The sequence below is a fragment of the Strigops habroptila genome, chromosome 20 (assembly GCF_004027225.2).
Source record: "Strigops habroptila isolate Jane chromosome 20, bStrHab1.2.pri, whole genome shotgun sequence".
Taxonomy (NCBI): Eukaryota; Metazoa; Chordata; class Aves; order Psittaciformes; family Psittacidae; genus Strigops; species Strigops habroptila.
The window spans coordinates 4,175,817-4,197,976 of record NC_044296.2 but is presented as its reverse complement, the minus strand read 5'-3'; the positions used below and the strand labels follow the sequence as shown (position 1 = coordinate 4,197,976).

At 45.7% G+C, this 22,160-nt stretch overlaps 1 protein-coding gene and 2 long non-coding RNA genes across 5 annotated transcripts; 1 reads left to right on the top strand and 2 right to left on the bottom strand.

The window, feature by feature from the left end:
* The first annotated feature begins 568 nt into the window (after positions 1 to 568).
* Positions 569 to 1,610, top strand: LOC115618338. Its single transcript, XR_003994788.1, has 2 exons — positions 569 to 933; positions 1,401 to 1,610. It is a non-coding gene; the product is annotated as an uncharacterized LOC115618338 (long non-coding RNA).
* Positions 935 to 22,021, bottom strand: MED26 (mediator complex subunit 26). 3 transcript variants are annotated; one of them, XM_030509780.1, is made up of 3 exons: positions 21,669 to 22,021; positions 5,107 to 5,181; positions 935 to 3,749 (listed from the first exon to the last, which is right to left on the bottom strand). In XM_030509780.1, exons 1-3 carry the CDS (start codon positions 21,741 to 21,743, stop codon positions 2,052 to 2,054), a joined length of 1,848 nt encoding a protein of 615 aa, XP_030365640.1. In that variant the 5' UTR covers positions 21,744 to 22,021; the 3' UTR covers positions 935 to 2,051. The 3 variants fall into 3 exon arrangements, with proteins under 3 accessions (XP_030365640.1, XP_030365641.1, XP_030365642.1); XM_030509781.1 differs by lacking the exon at positions 21,669 to 22,021 and adding an exon at positions 16,018 to 16,782; XM_030509782.1 differs by lacking the exon at positions 21,669 to 22,021 and adding an exon at positions 5,286 to 5,569.
* Positions 15,638 to 16,045, bottom strand: LOC115618337. The gene is made up of 2 exons (XR_003994787.1): positions 15,979 to 16,045; positions 15,638 to 15,717 (listed from the first exon to the last, which is right to left on the bottom strand). It is a non-coding gene; the product is annotated as an uncharacterized LOC115618337 (long non-coding RNA).
* Positions 22,022 to 22,160: the final 139 nt, after the last annotated feature.

Below are 22,160 nucleotides of genomic sequence, written 5' to 3'. Positions count from 1 at the left end.
AGCAGTAAGATGCAGTTTTTACATAAACCCCAAGCACTTTCCAAAAGAGCCAACTTTTTAACCCTCTGCCATGAAATCCACCTTTCTGAGCTCCAGGACAGCAGCTCTCCCCTGCTTTAAACCACCTCATCAGCTACAGAAGGACAAAATGGAAGTAAACTGAAAACATGCTTGGAAACACTCTTTTTTTTGGTAACTGCTGCTTCTCGTTTCACTCTCAAACCTGCACATTTCAGAAGTGGAAGCAGACAAAACATCAGGATTTCCAACAGCCACACATTTCAACATGGTCAGATCACAAAAGCAGTAGGTTTGAACAAGAAAAGAAACAAACCTTGTCAGCTGTATTCCAGAGAACGACCCAGCTTCACACACACCCAGCAAGGAACACCCTTTAAAACCAGGCAAGAGCCTGACTGCTCTGGGAGTCTTGGCAAAGCTCCTCTCCACAGCAGCGGGATCCAGCACAACCGGGATAAGGGAGTTAACAGTGCTAAACCAAGGAGTAGTTTTGGTGCAGCATCGCCTCCCTGCCTGCCCTGGGCAGAAGCCCAGCACTGGGGACTGCAGCAGACAAACAGTCCCAAATGTTAAAGCAGCCACAGTTAACAGAAGTTCTTTGCTTTCTGTACCAACCCAGGCTGCTTCCAAAAGCATTTTAACAAGGAGGAATAATAGATTAAAAGTTACAGGGGAAAAAAGCTGAACATGAAGAGCAGTTGGGTTCTCAGTCTCCAGCCCATGGGTGCAACAAGAGCTTCAAAACCTACATCCAACCTGTGTGAACACCACCAACAGCCATGAAAGACACCAGGTACACCCCTGCCAGTGCCACCTGGGGTTCCATCCATCCATCCCACCGCTCCAAGAGCTCCTCGGCGCCGCTCCCAACTGAGGAAAACCAAAAGTTCAGCATCAAGAATTCACAAAGTGGTTTGTGCAAATTTTTTTTATTTCCACATTTATATCACAATGTGTCCACTTAAAGGACCAAATAGCAAAGTTGCTCCCTTCTGCATCCCAGGAACACAGAAGTCTGGTTACTGTACATTCACTAAGGCTCTTTGTTTTTGCAAATTGCGTTTATGATGGATATCCATAAGGCAAACAATATCTAAAGGAATGGTAACAAGTATATTTCCAGCATACAAACAGGCTTCCTTTTTCCCTCTCACAGTACAGTTACAAACTTGTAGCACCCTCATTACATTTAGATTCTAGAAAAGGTGATTTTTCTTTTTTTTTTTCTTAATTTTTTTTGCCCTTTTTTTTTTGATTTTTGCCTTTTTTTTTTTTTTTTTTCTCTTTTTCCTGGAAGTTTGCAGGAAGGGAAAAGGAGGAAAAATATTTGGCTGGTGGTGGTGGGATCAAAAATATCATTCAACATCTAGTTTTTGCAGCATTTCTCAGAGACTGGATTTAAACTGAAACCAGACTAAAATATGTGGATGCCTATGGAATGTTGAGCTGAAGCTGGGCTCCCAGCCTGCAGTGCAACACCTGCTGTTTAAAACCCAATCTCCGTACCACATGACTTGGAAAAAACCAAAACCCCCCCCCAACGCAATCATGTTCAGAGATGTGACAGAAATAAAACTACAGTTTTTGCACATTGTCTCTCCAATATCTCACTGCCAAATAAAAACCCAAATCAAGTCAAATAAATAGATGCATATTTTTGTTAAGGTAACTTCCACAATTTTCTCTGTACCTGCCTGTAATCAGATTCCGGCATTCAGAAAGTGCTGGAAATCCTCTTCCTTCTCGGGGACTAACACTTTTTTATAGCTGGCTTGCTATAAAGAGTTTTGAACTCAATGGATCAACCTTCGTATGCCTTCCTTTGCAATTGTTAGTAAACTGGTAGCAGCATTTCACAAAAGGAGAATTTAAAGGACAGAGCTGGAACGAACCAGCTCCCTCCCACCCTCTGCTCGTTGGGCCTGTTTGTTCAGGACAGGAGCTTTCTCCATCTGGAAGTGGCATCGTGTCTGCCGGTTTTGCTAACTGCAGATGTAAAAAGCATTGTTTGTGTTTAGCAAACCTGGAACTCAGTCTAGGCAGACGTAAGGCAGGATGTTCAATCTACCATCATCCCCGTGTGGATCTAAAGATATGCACTGTGTCCAATCATACCAGTTACCCTGTGTGTCGTAACAACCGTTCACGCCTGGCCAGTGATGTTCACATATTCTGTCGAGGTCATCACTTGTGACCTCCCTCGTGACCCCAGGCAAGTCTGTAGGTTTGCTGTTAGGAGCTAGAACATGAGTCTTTCTAGCCTCTTTTCTAGTGCTTTCCTCCTGCTTTAAATACTCAGACATGAAGTAGTGAGCTCCTGGAGTCTGTACTCCTGATGAAGACAGCAAGCTACTCTGCCTGTTTAAATAGGACTGAATTATTTCATTTCTGGACAACTCTTTCCAGTTCGTTTGTTCAAAAGGGCTTTGCAGGTTGGGTTTTTGCTCCTGCTTTTCCGTTTCTGTCCTGTGCTGCTCGGTAAGCGCAGGGATTTCTACCTGCAAAGGATCTTTCTGTGTTAAAGGTTTTATCTGTCCTGTCATGGGATCAAAAGTGAGCTTTCTCTCTTTTAACCTCACAGGTTTCACACCCCCTTCTGTCACGTGCCCATCCAAGTTGACGGTATAGTCTCTGGGTCGGTACCTTTTCTTCTTTTTGCTATCGGAACCTGAAGCAGCATCATCGCTGTCCATTTTGGAAGTGTCCTGTGAAAAGCCTGTGTGTGGCGTGAGAGATTCCCCAGGGTGGGAGCTGGTTTTGCAGCTGGGAGATGTGTGCTGTTGGAGGGTCCCTGCTGGGTGCCTGTGCTGGCTTTCCGAAGGTACCTGCTGCTCCGGCCAGTGCTGAGACACCTCAGCTACCGCCTGCTGAGAGAACTCCAGTCTTTTCGCTGGCATGGGAGGTGTTGAAGGTTGCATCAAGGATGGTGGTGGCGATGGCACCTGTGCAGTATCTAAGAACTGAGACCTTTGAGATGGACTGGGCATCGAATCCTTTGGTGAGTACGTCGTATGCTGCCGAGCAAAAGTATCATGCCTGACATTTCTAGGGCTAAAGGAGGAACAGCGAGGACTCTTGGGCTGGTGCGGTCCTGTGGTTTCTTCCGATTTATCATGCTGCTGAAGCACTGCAGTCTTTAATAACGAGGAAGTGCTTGAAGGTTTTACAAGTCCTGGAGAACTGGTGTGAGGTTTTACAGCGTTTACTGGGATCTTACTACTGTGTTTATCATTTTCACTGAGTTCTGTCCTACTGCTTTCAGGCCCTGCGTGTAGGTTTACATCTACGGGACTAGGAAAATTTTCAGGACTGCCTCCAATTCCATTGGTTGGAGGGGGCGAAGAGTTTTGTAATACTTCATGACTAGCTTTGGAGACTTTTGGGGGAGGAGGGCCCTGATGCCCATCCCTGTGTTCACCTTTCCTTTTCCGATTCCCTAATTTCTCTGTTTTGGGAGAATTTAGTTTCTGGATATCATTCCTGCTTTTCAAGTCGCTGATCGGCTTCGATCCAGCCACCGCAGGAAGTTGCGCTTCTGCTTTGCAGTTGTGAGCACCACCGTTTGCTGATCCAGGTGGGTTCGGCAGCCCCCTTGGCACCGCTTCATTCTGGGTTACAGGTTCTATCAACTTCTGCCAATTCCGCAGCAACTTCTTGGCACGTTTGGCAAGTTCCTCATTGGATGTCTTCTTCCTCACCTCATTGATAAGCCTCCCAAGTCTTGTTTCCTATAAAGAAAGAAAAGGTTTTTTTACAACCAGGTATCATTCTGAACGACATTCTTAAGGCACATTTCTGCTTTGTAATGTTTATCCTCGGAAATACCAAGTTAAAACCCACGAAATACTGAAGTGTTGAATTAAGCTTTTTGGAAAGGATTAGTCCAGTTGGTCCAGTGCTCTGCCACACAATGTAGAACCCACTGTACGTTTCAAGTCATCCTGTCTTTATTCCCTGGCTGAAGCACCAGAGTCATGGGCTGTGAAAAACATCAGAAAGGAATTCTTTAATCTGCAAGAATCGTGAGAATAAAGATGCAGGTTCAGATCTGAGGGGAAATGCAGCACCCGAGGCAGAAAAGGTGCGTCTGGTCCCAATGAAAGGATAAGATCTGCAGAAAGAGGCGAGAGAAAAAGACTCCAGAATCTTCACCCATTACAGTAGTACATTGACAATAAAAGTCTCCATGTCACAAACCTGCCCAGACAGGGCACGACTCACATTCTACATTCTTCCTCCATCTCTCCTCTCCCTGCACTCCTCAGTATCTTGAAAACGTATGAAACCTGATTTAAACAAGCATTCCTGGGGTGTCCCAAAGTGGTTCCATAAGCGGAAGGAAGTGAAACGTTTGATTGCTCCCAAAGCACATTTGAAAACAAAGAACTGTTCCGCAAGTCAGATTACTTAAGAAAAGCACTTGAAAAGGAAACATCAAGCAGGCTGTGAGAGAAATCTGCAACACGCTGTGATATGTATGTTGAGATACAGCTGGAGTTACAATTAAGCAAGAGTTCAGAACATGTAACACCAGGAATTTTGATAGAAAGACTGAAAAAAATCTGTAATTTAGCCATAAAAACATCTTTGGGCTCTTTCTAGGAGTGGGCACAGCGAGACTGCACGATCCCACCTGAGACTCCAGCCTTTACCTCTTCTCACCAGCTACATCAGGCATCGAAACCTGTTTGATTGAATCGCAGATTAATTTCACAGACACAGAGTAACTCTGTTCCTATTTCAGCGTCTTTGGTGGTTGGTCAAACATCTAGAAAGGCAGCACTACTTCAGCAAGCAGTGATGTGGCTGAATGCAACAGGATTCATCAGAAGCAAGTGATGATTAATGTAGTGCCCTACATAAACAGGAGCTGTGCTGCACCAAATACTGATCCCAACCCAGAAAGAATCACTGTGTATGTGCTGAGAGGTCAGAAGCAGCCCCAGAGGGACAAAATAATATCTTAATTGTGAATCCTTTGCAATCGATCTATTGTTGCAAGAAAAGCTCATATGGAAATTAAGACAGGCAAAGAAAGTCCTTTTATACTCACAAAAATCAAGTCATGTTTAGAGGGTGACATACCTCAAGTGCCTCTTTGGTAATGGGGTATTTCTCCAGGCTGGAGATCACTTCCAGCACTGCCACCATGTTATGGATCTGCAACAAGGAAGACAAAGTCACTTCATCTTTCATGCACAGGTCTTAGTTATCAAATGTAATTTAAGACCTTCCACTTCATAATTGCTGGAAGCATTAATCACAAAATTGCTATCACACTGTCTGGCTTTAGGGAGCTGATTGTTCAAGGAATAGGGACAAGGACACTTTACTGACCTACTTGGAAACTGCAGCAACTCTAACACACACACTTTTATGTAAAACTAGAGGAAACATTAGCAATGAAACCAGTGTCACTTGCTAGCAAAGTCTGAGACTCCTATCAGACCCCCAGCCAAAGGATTCATGAATTGTCCTCCAGCCTAACTGGAAACATTAGTGCCAAGTGGTCCAAGACACGAGTCGCATTGGAAGGCTCACATTTACTCCCAAGTCACCGTCCTATGATGTTGTTCAGAACACTGACACTTCCTGCAGCCACCCACCACAAGTCCAAAACCCTAGGTCCAAGTGCTCCACATTCCAGAGCGGATGAAGCAAACGCTGTGCCCAGTAGGTGTCCTCAGCCCCCCACCCGGCGCAGGACCAGGCTGGGCCACCTCCAAACCCGGCAGAGCCCTGGAACTGCGTGTCCCCACGTGGAAGATGGTGAGGAGCCACTGCAGAGATCCCCATGACATTAAAGCACGTATCAGATTGTCTGATGGCTTCACTGCCACGTTTCTGCGCGCATGGGTAAGCGCCGCACAAAAGCTGTTGCCACAATCTGTAAATCTTAAGCACAAATGGGATTTTAGTAATTTCCAGGAGAAGCCTCAGGCTACACAGCGATCCAGCCCCATTCCCATTCCCTGATGTTAAGAGCATCGAAAAAGCTACGATTTCTAATCCACCTTTGTAGACAGATTTAAAAGATAAGCAAAGGAAAACTTGAATCACAGCCTCATTTATTGCTTAATTGCATTTGTGACTCAAGTGGATGTGAACTGATCTGAGAAACATCTCTCAGCAAGAACCTCGGCAGGGATCCCACGTTATCCTAAAGCCTCACCAGGAGTGTACTCGTGTAGCTCTACCCACCCAGCCACACACTCCACAGCAAGAGTCTTCATTTTAAGACTGCCAAGTTTGTAAGAATCAGCTTTTCCAAGTCAATTCTACCCCTTTCAAGATACAACAAGAGAATTGGGAGCTGAAATCTCTTCTGTACAGAAAACCTTGTTCACGGACAATGTTTTTCCCACCAGAACAGGCTTGCTCAATGTTGGAGAGACTTGGATAAATCTGTCAGCAACGAAACACTTGGCCTAATTTTTAGATTAACTTTGATCAAACTTAGGTTTAAAGTCTATAGAGGCTTTGAATGATTGTAACTCCTACAGGTTGTAAAGCCAACTTCAGAACAGAGATGAATTCATTTGTCATGGCTCTTCACCAAACTACAATGCCTCTGCAGAAATTCAGAGCCCTACCATCCAGTCAGGCCTGGTAAAGCTCTGCTTAAGCTTTAGAGCAGCAATAGCATGTATTTTGAAACATCTTAGTTCCTACTATTTCACTTCAACACACTTTCTTCCATGTTTCTTCCTCACGCTGCCCTCCACGCCTAGAAAGAACAATTTAGCACCACAGCATAAGTAATACATAACACCATGGGTCTTTTTTCCACTTTTTAGAACCAGAGCACCTAGAATAGCTAATGCTCAATTCTGGGAGTTTCCAGACAAATGTTTTTAGACTCGCAAAACATGAGACTCTCCTTCCCAACACATAGTTTAGACTACAAACTACCAGGGTGCAAAAGGTTCTGCGCATTGCACAGCGCAGTAACTGGTCCAATTATTTTGGCAGTTGCTGGGAATCCCCAAATATTCATTATCTAAATGACAAACTGATGGCAAAAAAGGATTACATCTCTCAAAAGGTCAAGATGGGGAAAGTGATACGCTCACATGGACACACATCTACGGGAAGATGAAACTGGTCAGGGAGTTTCCAGTAGCAGCTTTGCCTTTGTTCAATACACCCCAATACGTGCACATGGATGCCCCCGGCTGCTCCATCACCTCCCAGGGACCAGGGCTGCACCACAGCTGATAAGACTGTTCCTTCATGCCTCCTTTGAGGGACACATGGTGCCTATTAAAGGCAGTGAAAGCAGCCTTACGCCACCGAGTCCGTGCTCTTCACTCAGCTCCTGGTAGAACACAACCCACCCACTGCAGATTCTTCACACAATTGTAATCAATTGAAAACATATCATCATACTGGAGCAACCACTGCAAAGAGCACGAAGGCTCACGCTCAAGATCAACTGCAAGAAGCTCCTCTCCTTTTCCCCTCTTTTTGACCTGCAGGGAAGCATGGTTCTTCTAAAAAAATACCATGTTCATCAGGCAGGTTCAACAACTTCTCCACCCTGCCCCAGTAGTTCTGTGTTGTTTTCTTGGAATGCTTCATCCAAACTGCCAGAAAAAGTAATAATATAATATTCTATTACATATAAAATTATATAAGTAGTATATATATTATATTCTTAGACAGTTACATACATTATAATTATATCAGTATTATACTTGTAATAAAAATCATATTCACCCATTTCAAACTAACAGAGACCATGAAATTTCCTGTGGTGCAGTTAAACACTATGACGGAAACAAGGCGACCTCCCCAAACACCTCAAGTATCATCTGTTCCATGTGAGGACACCTATTTTGTTAACAGCAGCACACGAGTATTGTGCACTAGTATCTTTACCTTAAACCATCTGTTAGTGGCTTAATAAAATGAATATATTGTCACATAACTGACACGAGACTGGAGTTACAAAGCCTGCCAGGACATCCTCCTACTCTGAGCAGCACCAGAAGTGATAATTTATAATGCAAGTAGTTGCTATTAAAAATGCTTATTGGCCACACAGCAGACAGACAAAGTGACCTAAAGCAGAGCGGGACAAGGGAGCTCTTCAGGTGCTGGTTCAGAGCGTGACTGTGCAAGTAAAGTCTCAGGAACTTACACATCATTTTAGATTCTATTTGCTTTTGTCTAGTTCCACCACAGCCCGTTACTACCACCCCAAAACAAGAACCTCCATGAAGCAACCCCAGGACTCTGCATTTAGCAGCTTGCAGAGAACAGATAAGAACAATTCATATGGTATTTCAAATCATCCCAGGCTATTCCCACTGCCTGGCACACGGACTAATTCACTCGAAAGTTTACTGGAGAACATCTGCTTTGAGTCATGTACGATAATCCTTTCCAGCCAACCCTAATGATAGTCACAGAAACCAAATCTTATTTATTCCATGCAAGCCTCCTTAAGTCATTCAGCCATACTCTGGAGCTTACTACTGGTATCTGAGATCTAGTCCAAGTTAAGCACTGAGTGTTTTTACTCCAGCCTCAGACAAAAGCATGGGGTTTCTGAACACACTGGAAAAGATCAAGAGGCTTAATCTCCCTTTTTATTTTTTTTAACTGCCACCTTAATCCTATTTTAGCTTTTACAAATCAAGACCAATTCAGTAACTAACTTCAGGGTAAATGTTCCACAGCAGTTTTAAAGGCAAAGCAGTTTAAGTGTGTTGGGGTGGGAGGTTTAAGGTACAGCCCTTCTCCGGCACCTCCTACTGCCTCCTTCCCGGTTGATTTGAAAACAGCAGCAAACTCAGCACCCCCACACGAGCTGGTAGCACCGCTCCCACATGCTGGGACGTGTTTTACATTGGACGAGCACACTCACACGTTAAGCTTTGATTCTCTTCCTTCATCCCCAGGTACCAGACCAGCCTAGGTACTAACCTCAACGTAACACCTCCCATTCTTCCTCAGCACAGGGCAACCTGCATCTCACCCCACTGCTACCTCAGAAACAACTGGTACAGACACTCAATCGCAGTCGTTTGAATAAAGCAATTTTGATTTCTTGGTTGGTTTTTTGATGTTTCATAGGGATGTTTCTGAAGATCTCTGCATGTGTGACTAGACCGCGACAGATGACAAACCAGATCGGAGGTAGCACAGACGATGTGGAGCATTGCACAGGCCCGGAGCAGGAGAAGCTACTTCCCTCTAACTTGAAAACCTGAGCACTAGGTGCACAATTACAAAAGAAATTGCAGAGAAACTGCTGATACAGCCAGAAATCTGGCTAGAAAGGCTCTTTTTAATCACTTGCATCAAGTTCACAGAACAGCGCTAAAAGGCATCTGTTGACACAGGATCATCATCCATATGGGTCACATTAGTACCTGGAAAGAGTGATTAAACTTGGCCTAATATGTCTACAGTCCCTAATCATAGAAACTTGTCTAAAGTGTAACACTACTGTCCTCCCAAAACCACAGGTTAGAATAATCAGGCTGACTCCATTGTAGGCATTTTGAAAGAGATTATAGAGCTAGATCAGAAGACACTGCCTTTGAGAGATCTGTCAGCACACTTCGACCTCCTCAGAATATATTAAATGCTCAATATTTTGCTAGTTCCAAAGTACTTCTGTAACATTTTCCCACCTGTAGTATCGAGTTTCCCAAAGAAAGCAGAGAAGTGCACCCACCATGGAAGACTGACCAGATCTCTCTTTTCTACAGATACAAATCCAAACCTCGATTGCCAAGTTGGGTGTTTTCTGTTGGCAAGATCAGGAATGCAGCATGGTCTATACAGAAGGTCACATTTGTATCATTTTTTATTGTCTTCCCCTGCTCCTAGGGACAACAGCATTTTATTGGGTAGTTATAAAAACTGTCATATATCTATGGGCCACGTAGATCACAGAATGGTATCCTTAGGTAGCACAGGAAAATCCCAGGTTCAAGGTCAGTATTGCTGGAACTGCCAGGAAGGCAGAGCTGATTCAGAAGGAGGCAGAGCAACAGCACTGTGAGCAATGTCATCCACTCACATTTATCTTCCCCAAAGCAGTGATGACCTGCACTGAAGGCACCAATTCCTGCCCCAGGCTGGGGTATCTAAACAGTGTCACATCTTGCCCCCAGCACTGTATTTGTACAAAAGCTGCTTCATTGCATAATAATCCAAAAATTGGAATAAGAAGTATGAGGAGAAAAGTTGCTATTCATAGTAGGCTTTATTTAAATGCAGCAGTGGAAATACAGCAGCACAATGTTTATTTAGCACTTCACATAGGATGCTTCAGATACCAGACACTAACAATACGTCTCATGAACAGTAAATCACAATGTCATTTTTGCAGAGATACAGACTAAACACACAAAGTTAGAATTCAGGTTACAACCTGCTGGTATTTAGTTCAGTTCCCTTGCAACTGATCTATTAACAGTTTCCCCTCCCCACAATGTGACATGATGTTGTCTAAAGATAGGGTACACGAGATGCTATTCACAGAAACGACATGCCAAAAAGATGACCATGCACTACTTTGTTCATAATTATTGAAAAGGTTTGAAAGTCAGTTTTCTAAGTGGAGTTCAAATATTCACCAGTACACAAAAGTTAGTCTTAAAAGAGGTGAGTTATCTAATAGCATTTAGTAAAGCAGATATTTAAAACATGAAGGAATCAATTATTTGGGTTCAAAGTCATCCATCCACTGAGAGTGTCTTCGATGACAGAGACATTCATCTGGAGTCCATGCTTTGGAAACTGATCAGAAATTTGTGCTGCAAAACAACAGGTAGAAGAAATACTCCTTGACTACCACAGGCAAGGTGGCGGCCAGTCACAGCAAGCACGTACCCCTAACTCTGCATTTAAAGTTTCCACATCTAAGGAGTCACAACAATCTGCATATGTTTTATTTATACTTAAACTTTATTTAACAGTAAGATAACATCATCCAAATACCTTCCCATATGTACTTTACAAAGCCAGGATCATCAAACAAGAGTAAGGTCAGACTTAAGCAAAATACCGCAGTGCGAAGAAATGGGGAGACCTGAAATATTCCCCTTGAGTGAGACAACAGTTCAGCCCTCCGTGAAGTGTTGGCAGTAGGTAACACACATCAGTGAGGTGCAGAGACACCAGAACAGCCAAAAGATTACGAGAAGTCTGCCAGCAGAGAACACATTTTACCCCAGCAGTCACAAACAGCCTCAAGATGCAAATACGCAGCAGTTGGTAAGTGCCATCAGCACTTCAGCTCTTCTCTACGTGGTCCATTCCAAAGGACATGGCTAAGCCCCTGGCACAGCAGGAAAACACACCACTCTTTGGCAAGGCAGGAGAAACCACCCGACACAAGTAGTACCCATTGGTGAAGTCTTTAGAAGATAAGAGGTAGTAAAATACAGATTATGGAGGCAAGATGCGCACCCAGAGCAGCAATGGCACACTGGGGAATGCCTTCCTGCTCTCCAGGAAGGGGTCTTGAAGGCAAATAGAATAAAGTTGACAGTGTAACTCTTTTCTCCATATTTATTAGCCAACACTCAGAGGGCATTCTTGTTACTACAGAGAGGAATAATTGTCAACTTCAACATTTGCTAATCATTTTGTATAACACCATAAGAATCGTACCTTTAGTGCCTACCCCTCAGTTAAATATGAAACACGGAAGACTCACTGAAACATGGCCCCACACATTTCTTTTTCCAGCCCCTGCAAGAAAACCACCCCTAAAACAACCCACAAGATCATAAAGCTGGGAAAAACTTTTTTGGGGATCAAATTTATTAGGCAGATTTAAAAAGCCCAGCAGTGGAAGTGAAATACTATTAAATTGGGAAGATGTGTGTGGCACAAATTCAAGACAAGGGAATACAGGAAGAAGAGAGCTGGGTACTTCAGGCCCCAAAGCCTGGCAGAACACAGTCTCAATGGTATCTACCACCACATACTGTAGCAATTTTAGTGTTTTTCACCCAACACCACACTGCTAAGGAATGGTAGAGGAATCAAATACAGCTGGAATTACATGATCATCTCGAGGTGCCACAGTTCTAGAGAATGTATACAAAGAGCTCAGAAGGGAGCAGTGATGGGAGGGTTTGAAAATATGGTGAGTAAGAAAATGTTTAAGTACTCAATTCACACAGTATTGAAAAAAAAAATAGGGAGGAGACACATAAAGCTTGAAATAAGACTTCCTGTGTTATTAGTCATAATAAAGAAAATGGTGATCAACCTTTTTCATACTCACTAACCTAATCTGCAACAAGACAAAAACTGATTACGTATAAGGAATAGACAGAGCACTACCAGTGCACTCAAATAAGCTGTCAAATAGCTTCCACAGCCACTACTGAGGTTTAAGAACAGATTAGACAAGCCTGGAAGGAGTTGCTTTACGCAGGTGATGCTACTGCAGTGATGGCAATGGACCTCGTAGCTCCATGAAGCCCCTTCCAGCCACTCACCCCCATCAGTCACAGCCAGGGAACAGGTACCAAGCAAGCAGCCGAAACACACCAGAACACCCCCTTCCCTCTAGCCCAAACTGGACTCAAAATAGCAATTCTAAATTCTGCCCTCTCAGAAATACACGCAGGGAATTAGCTGAAGGAGTTTGTATTACAAAGGACATGCAAAATTCAACACTTCCAAACCCGAGGCCTCTCTGGCAGGCTCAACAGCCCTGAGGGACCACGATTCCAGAAGAATTGCCCGAGGCTATCCCGGCCTTCCCAGGTGGCTCATCACTGCTCAGGCTCTGCACTCACTTCTATCACCATTCAACCACCTCATGCCTACCCCTTCTACATCCCAACACCTGAGCACGTTTCTAAACCAGCATGTGCCTGCCAAAACAAAGCATAACAAACCCAGAACGACCACAGACACTGTGGTTTGACCCAGCCTGATACACCCATTGCCTTCTGTACAAATACTACTGGTCACGCTGCCAGCTACAAGTGGGTTTAGCATTCAGCGGAACAACGTAGCACATCTTACAGAACCAGACTCATCAAACGTTGAGCTGCACAAGCAAAGAGTAGGAGATACTGCAACACGTCCACCCCTGGGTGCAGCAAATGCTACACACGTCAGCACAATAAATAACACCTATAGAACACACTGCTAACACACAAGCCCTAAAACCCCAAACACTACGCTGGTCCTCAGGACATCCAACCACGATACAGTTTCACTGTACACATGAAACAGTTTTTCCTCCTCTTCCACCTCTCCAGAAACTTTAGCCAGTTGAATCTTGGTAGTTACTATTTAGTGTAAGCCATGAACTGAAGTGCAAAATTATTGCTTAAAAATTTAAAGAGCCATAAAAGGAGGTTGCTCTGCAATCAAAGTCAGAGGAACAACTGGTCCTACTTCACCAAGAGAGAAACAGAGTTTGCTGACTATTCTGGCAGAATACAGAAAATTCAGCCCTAAAATGCAGCCCTTCTGATTTATCATGATCTTGGTGCTTTCTATGGTAAGGAAACTTCTACTCATTCAGCCAGAAGTCTGTACTTCTACAGTTCTTCAGGGAAGTGAAAAGCCAACACTGGGAGTTAATGCACAAGAGGCAAGTCCCAGCTCTCCGCTTCCCCGGAAGAACTCACTGCTTTTATCTACCGGTGTTATGGTAAGAGCAAAGTCAGACACCAAACTAGATTAGGAGAATGACCCTTAAAGTAATCACCTGGACAGAATCATTCTGCAATCACCTGCTTAATCTTAATGCACTCCAGAGAACTAGCGGAGATTTAAAATTATGCAACACGCATTGAAGGACCTGATGAGAGTGGCTCCAAAGGATCAAGAGCTCGCTGAAGTTCTTAAATATTATGTTACCCATCATCAGTATCTACCCAGAGCTGTTAAGACAGAGCAGTTGATAGCTGAATGTAATACAGAAAAGCCCTACTAATGTCACCACAATGAAGAGTTTTTACTCTTCTCTTAAAATATAAAACCATCAGTCACTGTGTTGGTGATAAATCGGTGACTTTTAAATGCAGCAGGCCAACTTTTCCCCAAAATGCTAGGGAAGCTTCTCAGCTGGTTCCCTAAACACTAAAGGAGACTGAGGCAAGAGCCTGATGAATATCCTGCATGATGGAATGTATTCCTTCACCACACTCAAGTGCAATATGCTTGCATGGCTGCTCATGAGAATTTCAGCATGGCACACTTGTTCCCAAAACCTGACAAAAAGAGTCTTCCAAACTGGGAAAGTTTTACATGCCAACTTTGGAGAGAAGTCACTGCATCCTTCCAGCAGCAGTTACTAACACAGAATTTCCATCAGCACCTACCATAGAGATGTGTTATGGATATGCAAAAGAAAGTTAAATCACTTTACCCATCCCCTAGAATTGTTGCTCACCAAATTCTAGGTAAATTGCTGCTGCCGGTCACCCGCTTTCAAATCCCTCCATTCCCTGCAGACTGTGCAGGTCCTCAGGAGAATACAACCTGTGGAAAGCGATGACCCCCCCATTCGACAATCAGTCGAGAATGCTCGGCCATTCCAATCATTAGCAGCTACTTGGAAACAAAACGCCTTTGCTACCTTTGACTAGGAAAAAGAAAAAAGAACTCTTCCCGCAGAGGACAGTAAGCACAGCACCTTTCATCGCGCCACCTTTCAACTCCAGGCTCACAAGTTGGAGGGCTACTTTACTTCAGGAGCAGCTCCACTCAAAACCAATTGCCCAATGTCAATGACAGGACAAAAGAACCCAGTACCCCATTAGCATTTTATTTATATTTAAACACAGGACATTGGGGAAAGCTGCAGCCTGGTGCTAATTATTTTTAACTTTGTAGCAAAAAACTTCATGATTTCCACTTAAAAAAGCCCCAGTGACACTTAAGCCCAGTCTAGCAAAGAAAATACTATCCAAAGTCAAAACCCAACAGCTCATATTTTGATAGAGTGAAACTCTTACTGACAACAGAGACCAAGTTTTCATGATGCAGTCAGGTTCGTCAGGGGTGCGTGCAGCCCACGAGCACACAGGCTGCAGGCACCCCACTTTTACATATATATCTGCAACGTCACCTCTTGCGTCTTCTCTTCGATCTCACTGTGCTCAACTCTATTCAAAAATCAACTGTAGTTTCTCCAAAGATAAACTATAACATCGAGATATAATTTTTTCTGGAATTTTCAGGACGATAACATCTCTACAGACATAAATTCCTCCTCATGCAATTAACTTACACAGCACAAAGCGTGTTCCTACTGACCATGCTGCCAGCACAAAATGCTCCGCTTAAGTGACAGCTCCAGTTACAGCAGCTCAGCACTGCTTGTAGATGTGCTGAAAGTTTGTTCTCTGAAGACAAGTTATGAAAGTGCAGCACTACCCTGGCAAAAAACATGCTCCTCTACCTTCAGTTCTATGCTCCTTAAACAAATCAATCCATTCAGACCTGTAGTATAATCGTGATACTCTGCGAGCTGATGCTACATGAAAACAGCATGCGAGAAAGCAGCTCCACAAAAGTGCTGGCTGTCACTCTTAGACAAGACTTCCACCTCTGCAGTCATCTTCACAGCACAAAGTTTCAAAATACACCCAGTTGAGTATGTTGCTGAATACTACAGACAGACTTGGACGTAGGATTCCTCTCCTCCCCAACTGCTACGTTAGAAAACCTTTTGAAGCTTCGTTCAGTAAAACAGAACTAATTGCGGTTTACTTCCAGTGAGTCCTCAGGAGAAATTTCTACCACCGACTGTTGGACATGCTAAAAAATGTACCCTTTGATATTAATAGTCACACTGCCCCATGAGAGCCACACTCCAGAAAACACTGGCACACTGTTAAGTTTAGCAGATTGCACCTCAAATTAAAGCAATTTGCTAGTACTTAAATATTGTTCCAAACACTGAGAACATGAATTACCTGCAGAAAGAATAATTCATTTATAAGAACACTGAATAACCCAACCTACATTTACATTAACCTGAACGTGATCACTTACCTTTACCTTAAATATTTCTTTAAAGACCAAATGTGTAAGAGGGGCCACAACATGCCTTATTTACACCATATTTACTACCCAAGAAAGTTTATTTGAAGTTATCGCCAAGCACAAAATGGGTGAGCTGAGATAGGAGCACAGCCTTATCAGCCAAAACAGACATGAGGGCTTTAATTTATAAAAACTATACTGACATTCACTTTAAGCCCAAATCTAACATATTGGAGTATCTATGCCTTAAAAGAAGTGCTTCTTACTTAACATTATATTTCCACAGCAGGCAGAATCGATTGCTCTTTCCCTATCCTGAAACTTCCATGGTTGCTGAAGAAAGATAACTTGTCAACTGCAGCTGCTCCTTGAAGAAACTGGGAAGGGATGTCCCCTCACAGGATACCGGGAGAAAAAGCTGCTCTAAAACTGCTTAGATGAAGAGCCAAAGGTGCCAGAATGACAGCGCTGTTGTGTGTTTTGTTATACCAAAAACCCTAGAGAGGCAACACCAACAGCTTAGGCTCACCCTCAACCCCCTGTACGAAACCCACAGGAAAGACAAATTGGAGTTTCTCTCCTAGGCCTGGACTTCTCGACGCTGGCTGGAGCCAAACCAATTCCATTTTTGATTATCCGGAGCATCAGCCACACAGTGTGAGGTGGTTTACTCTTCAGCTGCAAAGCTCACTCATCAGTTACTACTCAGGAGCTATCCATAAAGAAGTTTCCCAGCATTTACCCCAGGAACACATGCCAAGGCCCTCCATTACTGCATCATGACGAACATAGGAGATAATTCCAGACATCTGTGAACCACACACAAGGGTCCGTGACAATAAAGCCTCTACAAGTGCAGCTGGACCATGAAGTATCCACTCTCACCTCAGACAAGCACAGTTAACTCCTCCAGGTAACACTCACCTCTCTCCTATCGGGTCCCAAGGCAGTAGGGAAGCACAAGGAAGCAAGCAGCTTCCATACTTAAACACTTAATACCCAGTTCTGCTGCCACACTTGTGCCATTACTATCTGTGATGCACCACAGAAGTTTTATCAGGTAATTGAGCTACATTAAAAGAATACATATTGCCTTTTCTTTCTTAAACTCTGATCAATTCCCCAGTTCAGTTCACCACATGATCCTGCAAACAGCTGCACCACACGCATAAAATGGGTGTGTAGCAGGAATCAGAAGTGGGTGTTATTTAAATTGTCGCTGCTGCTGAAACAAACACTCAAATTACAGCTCCAGAGCAAATGACTACTGCCATCACCACTGCAACCTGTGGAGTTTCAAGGAATTAACAATAGAAAGGCAATTTGGCATTCCCCTTGCTTTGACCCCTCAATGCAAACTCTTGCTACTTTTGTTTGCTCTGATTTTGTCTCAGCAGCCTCACACTTTCTCATGGTCCAGCTACTGCAAACGAGAGGGCACTGTGCAAATGAGAAGCTTTTAACCAAAAAAGAAAACCTCTCAAAAAGTAATAGGCTGTATTATCACCAACCCCAAACTGACCAGGACTAGACAGGCACTGAACCTGACAGTCAGACCAGTTAAACTCAATGTCTGCGCCTATGAAGCATCACAGGCACTGCTTGAATGGATTTCCACCAAGCAAAAACAACCCCCAAAGGCTACTTTGGAAAGAGGTGGACAGGAAAGCAGCAAAGCCAAGAAACCAACCCCACCACCACCCTCAGGAAAGTGGCTCCAAGAGAACCCAGCTGATTACAATATAGAGCATCAAAAAAGCAGTCCTCCTTGGGTAAGGTTATTTGACATGAAGAAGAAACTGAACACAATGAGACTGACTACATCAGACCCAAACCTTTATCCAGAACCCTAAACTGACACAGTAATGATGCTTCAGACCCTACACATTAGGGAATGCCACAACCCCCCCTTACATTTCCCCACACACCTGAAGCACAATCCACTGCCCCCATGCACAAACTACAATACTACTCGAAACAAAACCAAGCTACAATAAGGAAATGAACAAAACCAGTGAGAGATACAACAGGTTCCAGCCTCTCTGCACACTGCAGCTTCCTCAAAACCAGTAAGCTTATTAAGGCCGCACAGAAAAGGATAAGGCTAAAGCAAAAGCCATTCCTAGTCTACTTTTGCCCACACATAACACTTCCCTGCATCCAAGAAATCACCAACAACCCCCTGAAGCAAACTCACTTCTAGAAGGTGTATTTATCCATGATGATGGAGGCTTTTGTTTCTAAATGTTGGTAAAGCAATCAATACAGAAAACAGTTGTGGAAGCATCTTTAAGTAGGCAAACCGTGCATCAACTGCAAGACCACTCCAGGCCAATGTACTACGTAGAACCATAGAATGGTTTGGGGTGGAAGGGACCTTAAAGATCACCCAATTACAAACCCAAGGACTGATTTATTATTAATAATGTCTCACAGACCTCTCCTCAAGGCCTGAGCAGCAAAACCAACTGAGATACTGAGTGAACAGCAGCCTGATTTACAATCAGCTCCAACCACATGGTGAGCATACAGTCGGTTGTTACTCAAACCAAAGCTGGGTTTGCATCGCAGAGAGCCATTAATGGCAAAGCAGTAAATTATTGTCTAATCTTCAAAATGGGGAAAAGATTGCTACATATTCAGGATGAGGAACCATTTAATTGCAAGCACAATTCTAACAGCCAGTAGGAAACAACAGGCTTTCCCACAGAGCAAAAACTAAGAGATCTCATTAGTCCTGACATCAGGTAATAAATTCCCTGAAGAGCCCAATTTAACGAGGCAAAGGTGTTCTTCTGCTCAGTGGAAGAGGTGGTTTCTCAGCACGCTGAGTCTGACAAGAAAAGCGTTGCTTCTACCTGAACCAAGGAATATCTCCCCACATAGACCTCACAACTGCTACAATAAAGGTTTCGGACACTCTTCTTCAGTCACTGTTTCTACATGGTTCTTCCAGGAGAAGGATTTTCCTGCCAGAAATCCACATCACTCGTCGCAGTGGTGCCACCACTGAACTCCCACTTTCCTCCAGCGTGAGTCTCGGTACATTCTCAGTAACACACGAGCAATGGAAGGAAGTCGATGTTGATCCTCAGTGTTTAAATCATGGAGCAGAAGTAGCTTGTCCAAATGGTTTTTCAAGGGGAAAAGGCTGAATAAATGAAGACATAACACCAGACATCCCGGGTGGCTTCCAAGATGATGTAATTTGTCCAAAAATAGCTTATTTCTTATAGGTCTCCTTAGAAATAGAGGTTACCCATGCAAATTCTGAACTAAGAGTGAGAAACTAAGTTATAAATATATTCTGCAGCAATTACTAGAAGAGCTCTCAAGTGCTAAATGTGTGTGTACAATTAAAACATTGCTCCTGAGTCGGCACGGCTTCATGTAGCAGATAAAGATGAGCAATCACAGAAGGTGATTTCTCAAAGCAAGCAGGGCCCTAGAACTTGGGGAGAAAAGGATTTTGACCAGTTCGACTCAAAACAGATCCCACAGCAAAGCACTATAAAGAACCATCTCCTCAGCCCCACAGAACTGGACTGGTTTTTGCATGCCTGACAGTATCAGTGCAGTTTTCACCCTCTCCAGAAACACGGACATACACGCGCTAAGAGTTAGGCTGAAAAGCCTGAATGAAATCCAGGCCTCAAAGCTCGACTTCCCTGGTAAGCAAGGAAGTCAATCCCAATGATAAAGACTCTTAACTTTGAATGCAACCACTTCTTTTAGGAGAAGATTCTAAAAGCCAGAAGCAAGCAGCCACTCTTCCATGGGTAACCACAAGCGCAGCAGCTCATAGCTGCAATGACTTCTTCCTGCAGGAAAATATCAGAACAGTTTCTTATACTTTTATGCTGCTGCCCAAGTGTGATTAAATTCAGAATCGCCTTTTAAGCATGTTCAAAACATACGTTTTAATTCCTTTCGGAAAAGCAGCATGGTGGGGAGTTTGGTTGAAGGCTTACCACGTATTCTACATGCTTTGGAGAAAAAAAGCAAGAGACCCAGGCCTGCACAATGAATTTCCACTACACCACCTCTGCTCTCCTTCGAAGAAAAGGTTAAAATGGAAGACAGCCCCCTGCCTACAGGCGTTTCTAAACAATGGGCTGATTTTTCTGCCACCAATTATTGCCCTGGATAAGTATCAAGTATGTAGAATTATAATTTAACATACATTACTCCTAAGCTTACGGGGCTACTGACCTGCTGGGAAGTTCAGCACAGCTCCTGGCTGATGCTCCAACCTCCCCTTGCAGACAGCTGCCTCACTATTTCTGACCCTTCTCATCACAACCAAGGTGCAAGCACCTTCACAGAGTAACAGAGCATGAACTTATGGAGAAAGGGAAAAGCATCCATCACAAAAGCCACTTCTCCTGGCTGCTTAATTCTGCATAGCCACAGAGTTTTAGAGAGTAACACCAGCATTAGGGTAACTATTGCTGATGACAGTTTTGAACTTAAAAAACCCCATGGAGCTGTGTGAATTTTATTAAAGCAGGCGGACACTCGGTCTAACGTACAGTGAAAGATGTGCAGCCACCAAAAGAGAACTCAGAGTAAACAAACCCCCCAGTTTTCAGGCAGAAGTAGGTATGACTTTCATAGGCCAAAACCACCATTTCACATACCCAGCCTCCTGGAATAACACACACACAGAGGTACATGTGCACATTCACCCGTAGCTGCCCCCACAAACTGCAGCTAGCCAAGACAAACCCACCTTTGCATCCTGCTCTAGTGACTACTGACCTAACATTCGAAAGTCTGACGGACTGCAGGCTCTGCAGTCCTCTCCCAGTAATAAACGCTTAAGTGGAGAACGGCTTTAATGCACCAAAAAACCTTCACAAGGAGCAATGATAGTTGGATAAGCGCCCCTCACACGTTAAGGCCACTTACAGGTAAAACAGACGCCGACTTCTGCGCTCACACTGCATCCCAGGAGGAGCAGATAAGCTCCTTACCGTGCTGCAGGGAAGGATAAAAGCGAAGACCGAGGCTGCTCGGTGCTGGAGCAGCTCCAGAGACCCGAAGCCACCGCCGAAGCCCTCCCGGCGGCCCCGGGGCGCCCCACGGCCCCGCCGCGGAACAGGTGGGCGCCCCGGAAGGTCCCGGAGAGCCGCAGAGGAGCCCGGCCCAGAGCCCCCTGCAGGCCGCGCCCGAGCCGCGGCCTGGCGTCGGGAGGCCGCCGGGCCGCACGCCGCATGGCCGGGCAGCGCCGGCCGGGCCCCGGGGGGTGGCGTGCGGCGGCGGGAGGCGGCGCGGCGGCGGGCGGACGCGGCTGCCGGGGAGGACGGAAGCGGCCTCCGGTGCCACCACCGGGGCAGCCCCCGCGGTGCCCTGTTCGGGCGGGTGCGGGCGGCGAGGAGCCACTGGCAGCAGAACCCTGGGCGGGCTGGGCTCCGGGGAGCTCCCCGCTACCGCCCGCAGCGGAGGCTTCCGGTGCCCGGGGAAGCGCCGGCCGCGGTCCCGGCGGGAGGCGAGGCGGTGACGGCGGACGTGCGGCCCTGGCGGCCTCTCATACAGCGGCGGGGGGCGGCGGGGCGGGAGCCCCGGGCGGCGGTTGGGGAGGGGGAGGGGGGGGCTGCGGCGGCGGCGTCCCCGCGCTACCGGTACGGGAGCCCCGGGGCCCGGCGGTCTGTACTCACGTTGCTCTGCGGGTCGATGGCCTGCAGCAGCCGGTCCCTGATCTGCTGCGGGGAGGGGGCCGGAGCCGCTGTCATTGCCTGGGCGAAGCGGGGCGGCTGCGGCCGGGGCGGGCGGGCGGCGGGGCCAGGCCGGGCCGGGGCGGCGGCTCCTCACTCGCCGGCGGCGGCCTCCTCAGGGAGCCGGAGTCGCATGTTCGCTCCCCGCGAGGCGGGGGGTGGGGGGAGGCGGCGGCGGCGCGGGGAGAGGCCGCGACGGTGCGACCGGTCCGGGCCCGACTGCTCCGCTCGGGGCCGAACTCAACTGTGGGCAGGAGCCAGCCCCGCGCAGGGCACCCTGGGATACGCCCGACGCCGTAACGCACGGCGCGCCCCTGACGCCCCGCCGCACGCACCGGCGGGCACGGACCGCGCCTGCTCAGTGCGGCGCTGCGGGGGGCGCCTGCGCAGTGGCCGGGGAAGGGCGGCCGGACGTGCGCGGCGGCAGCGGGGGCC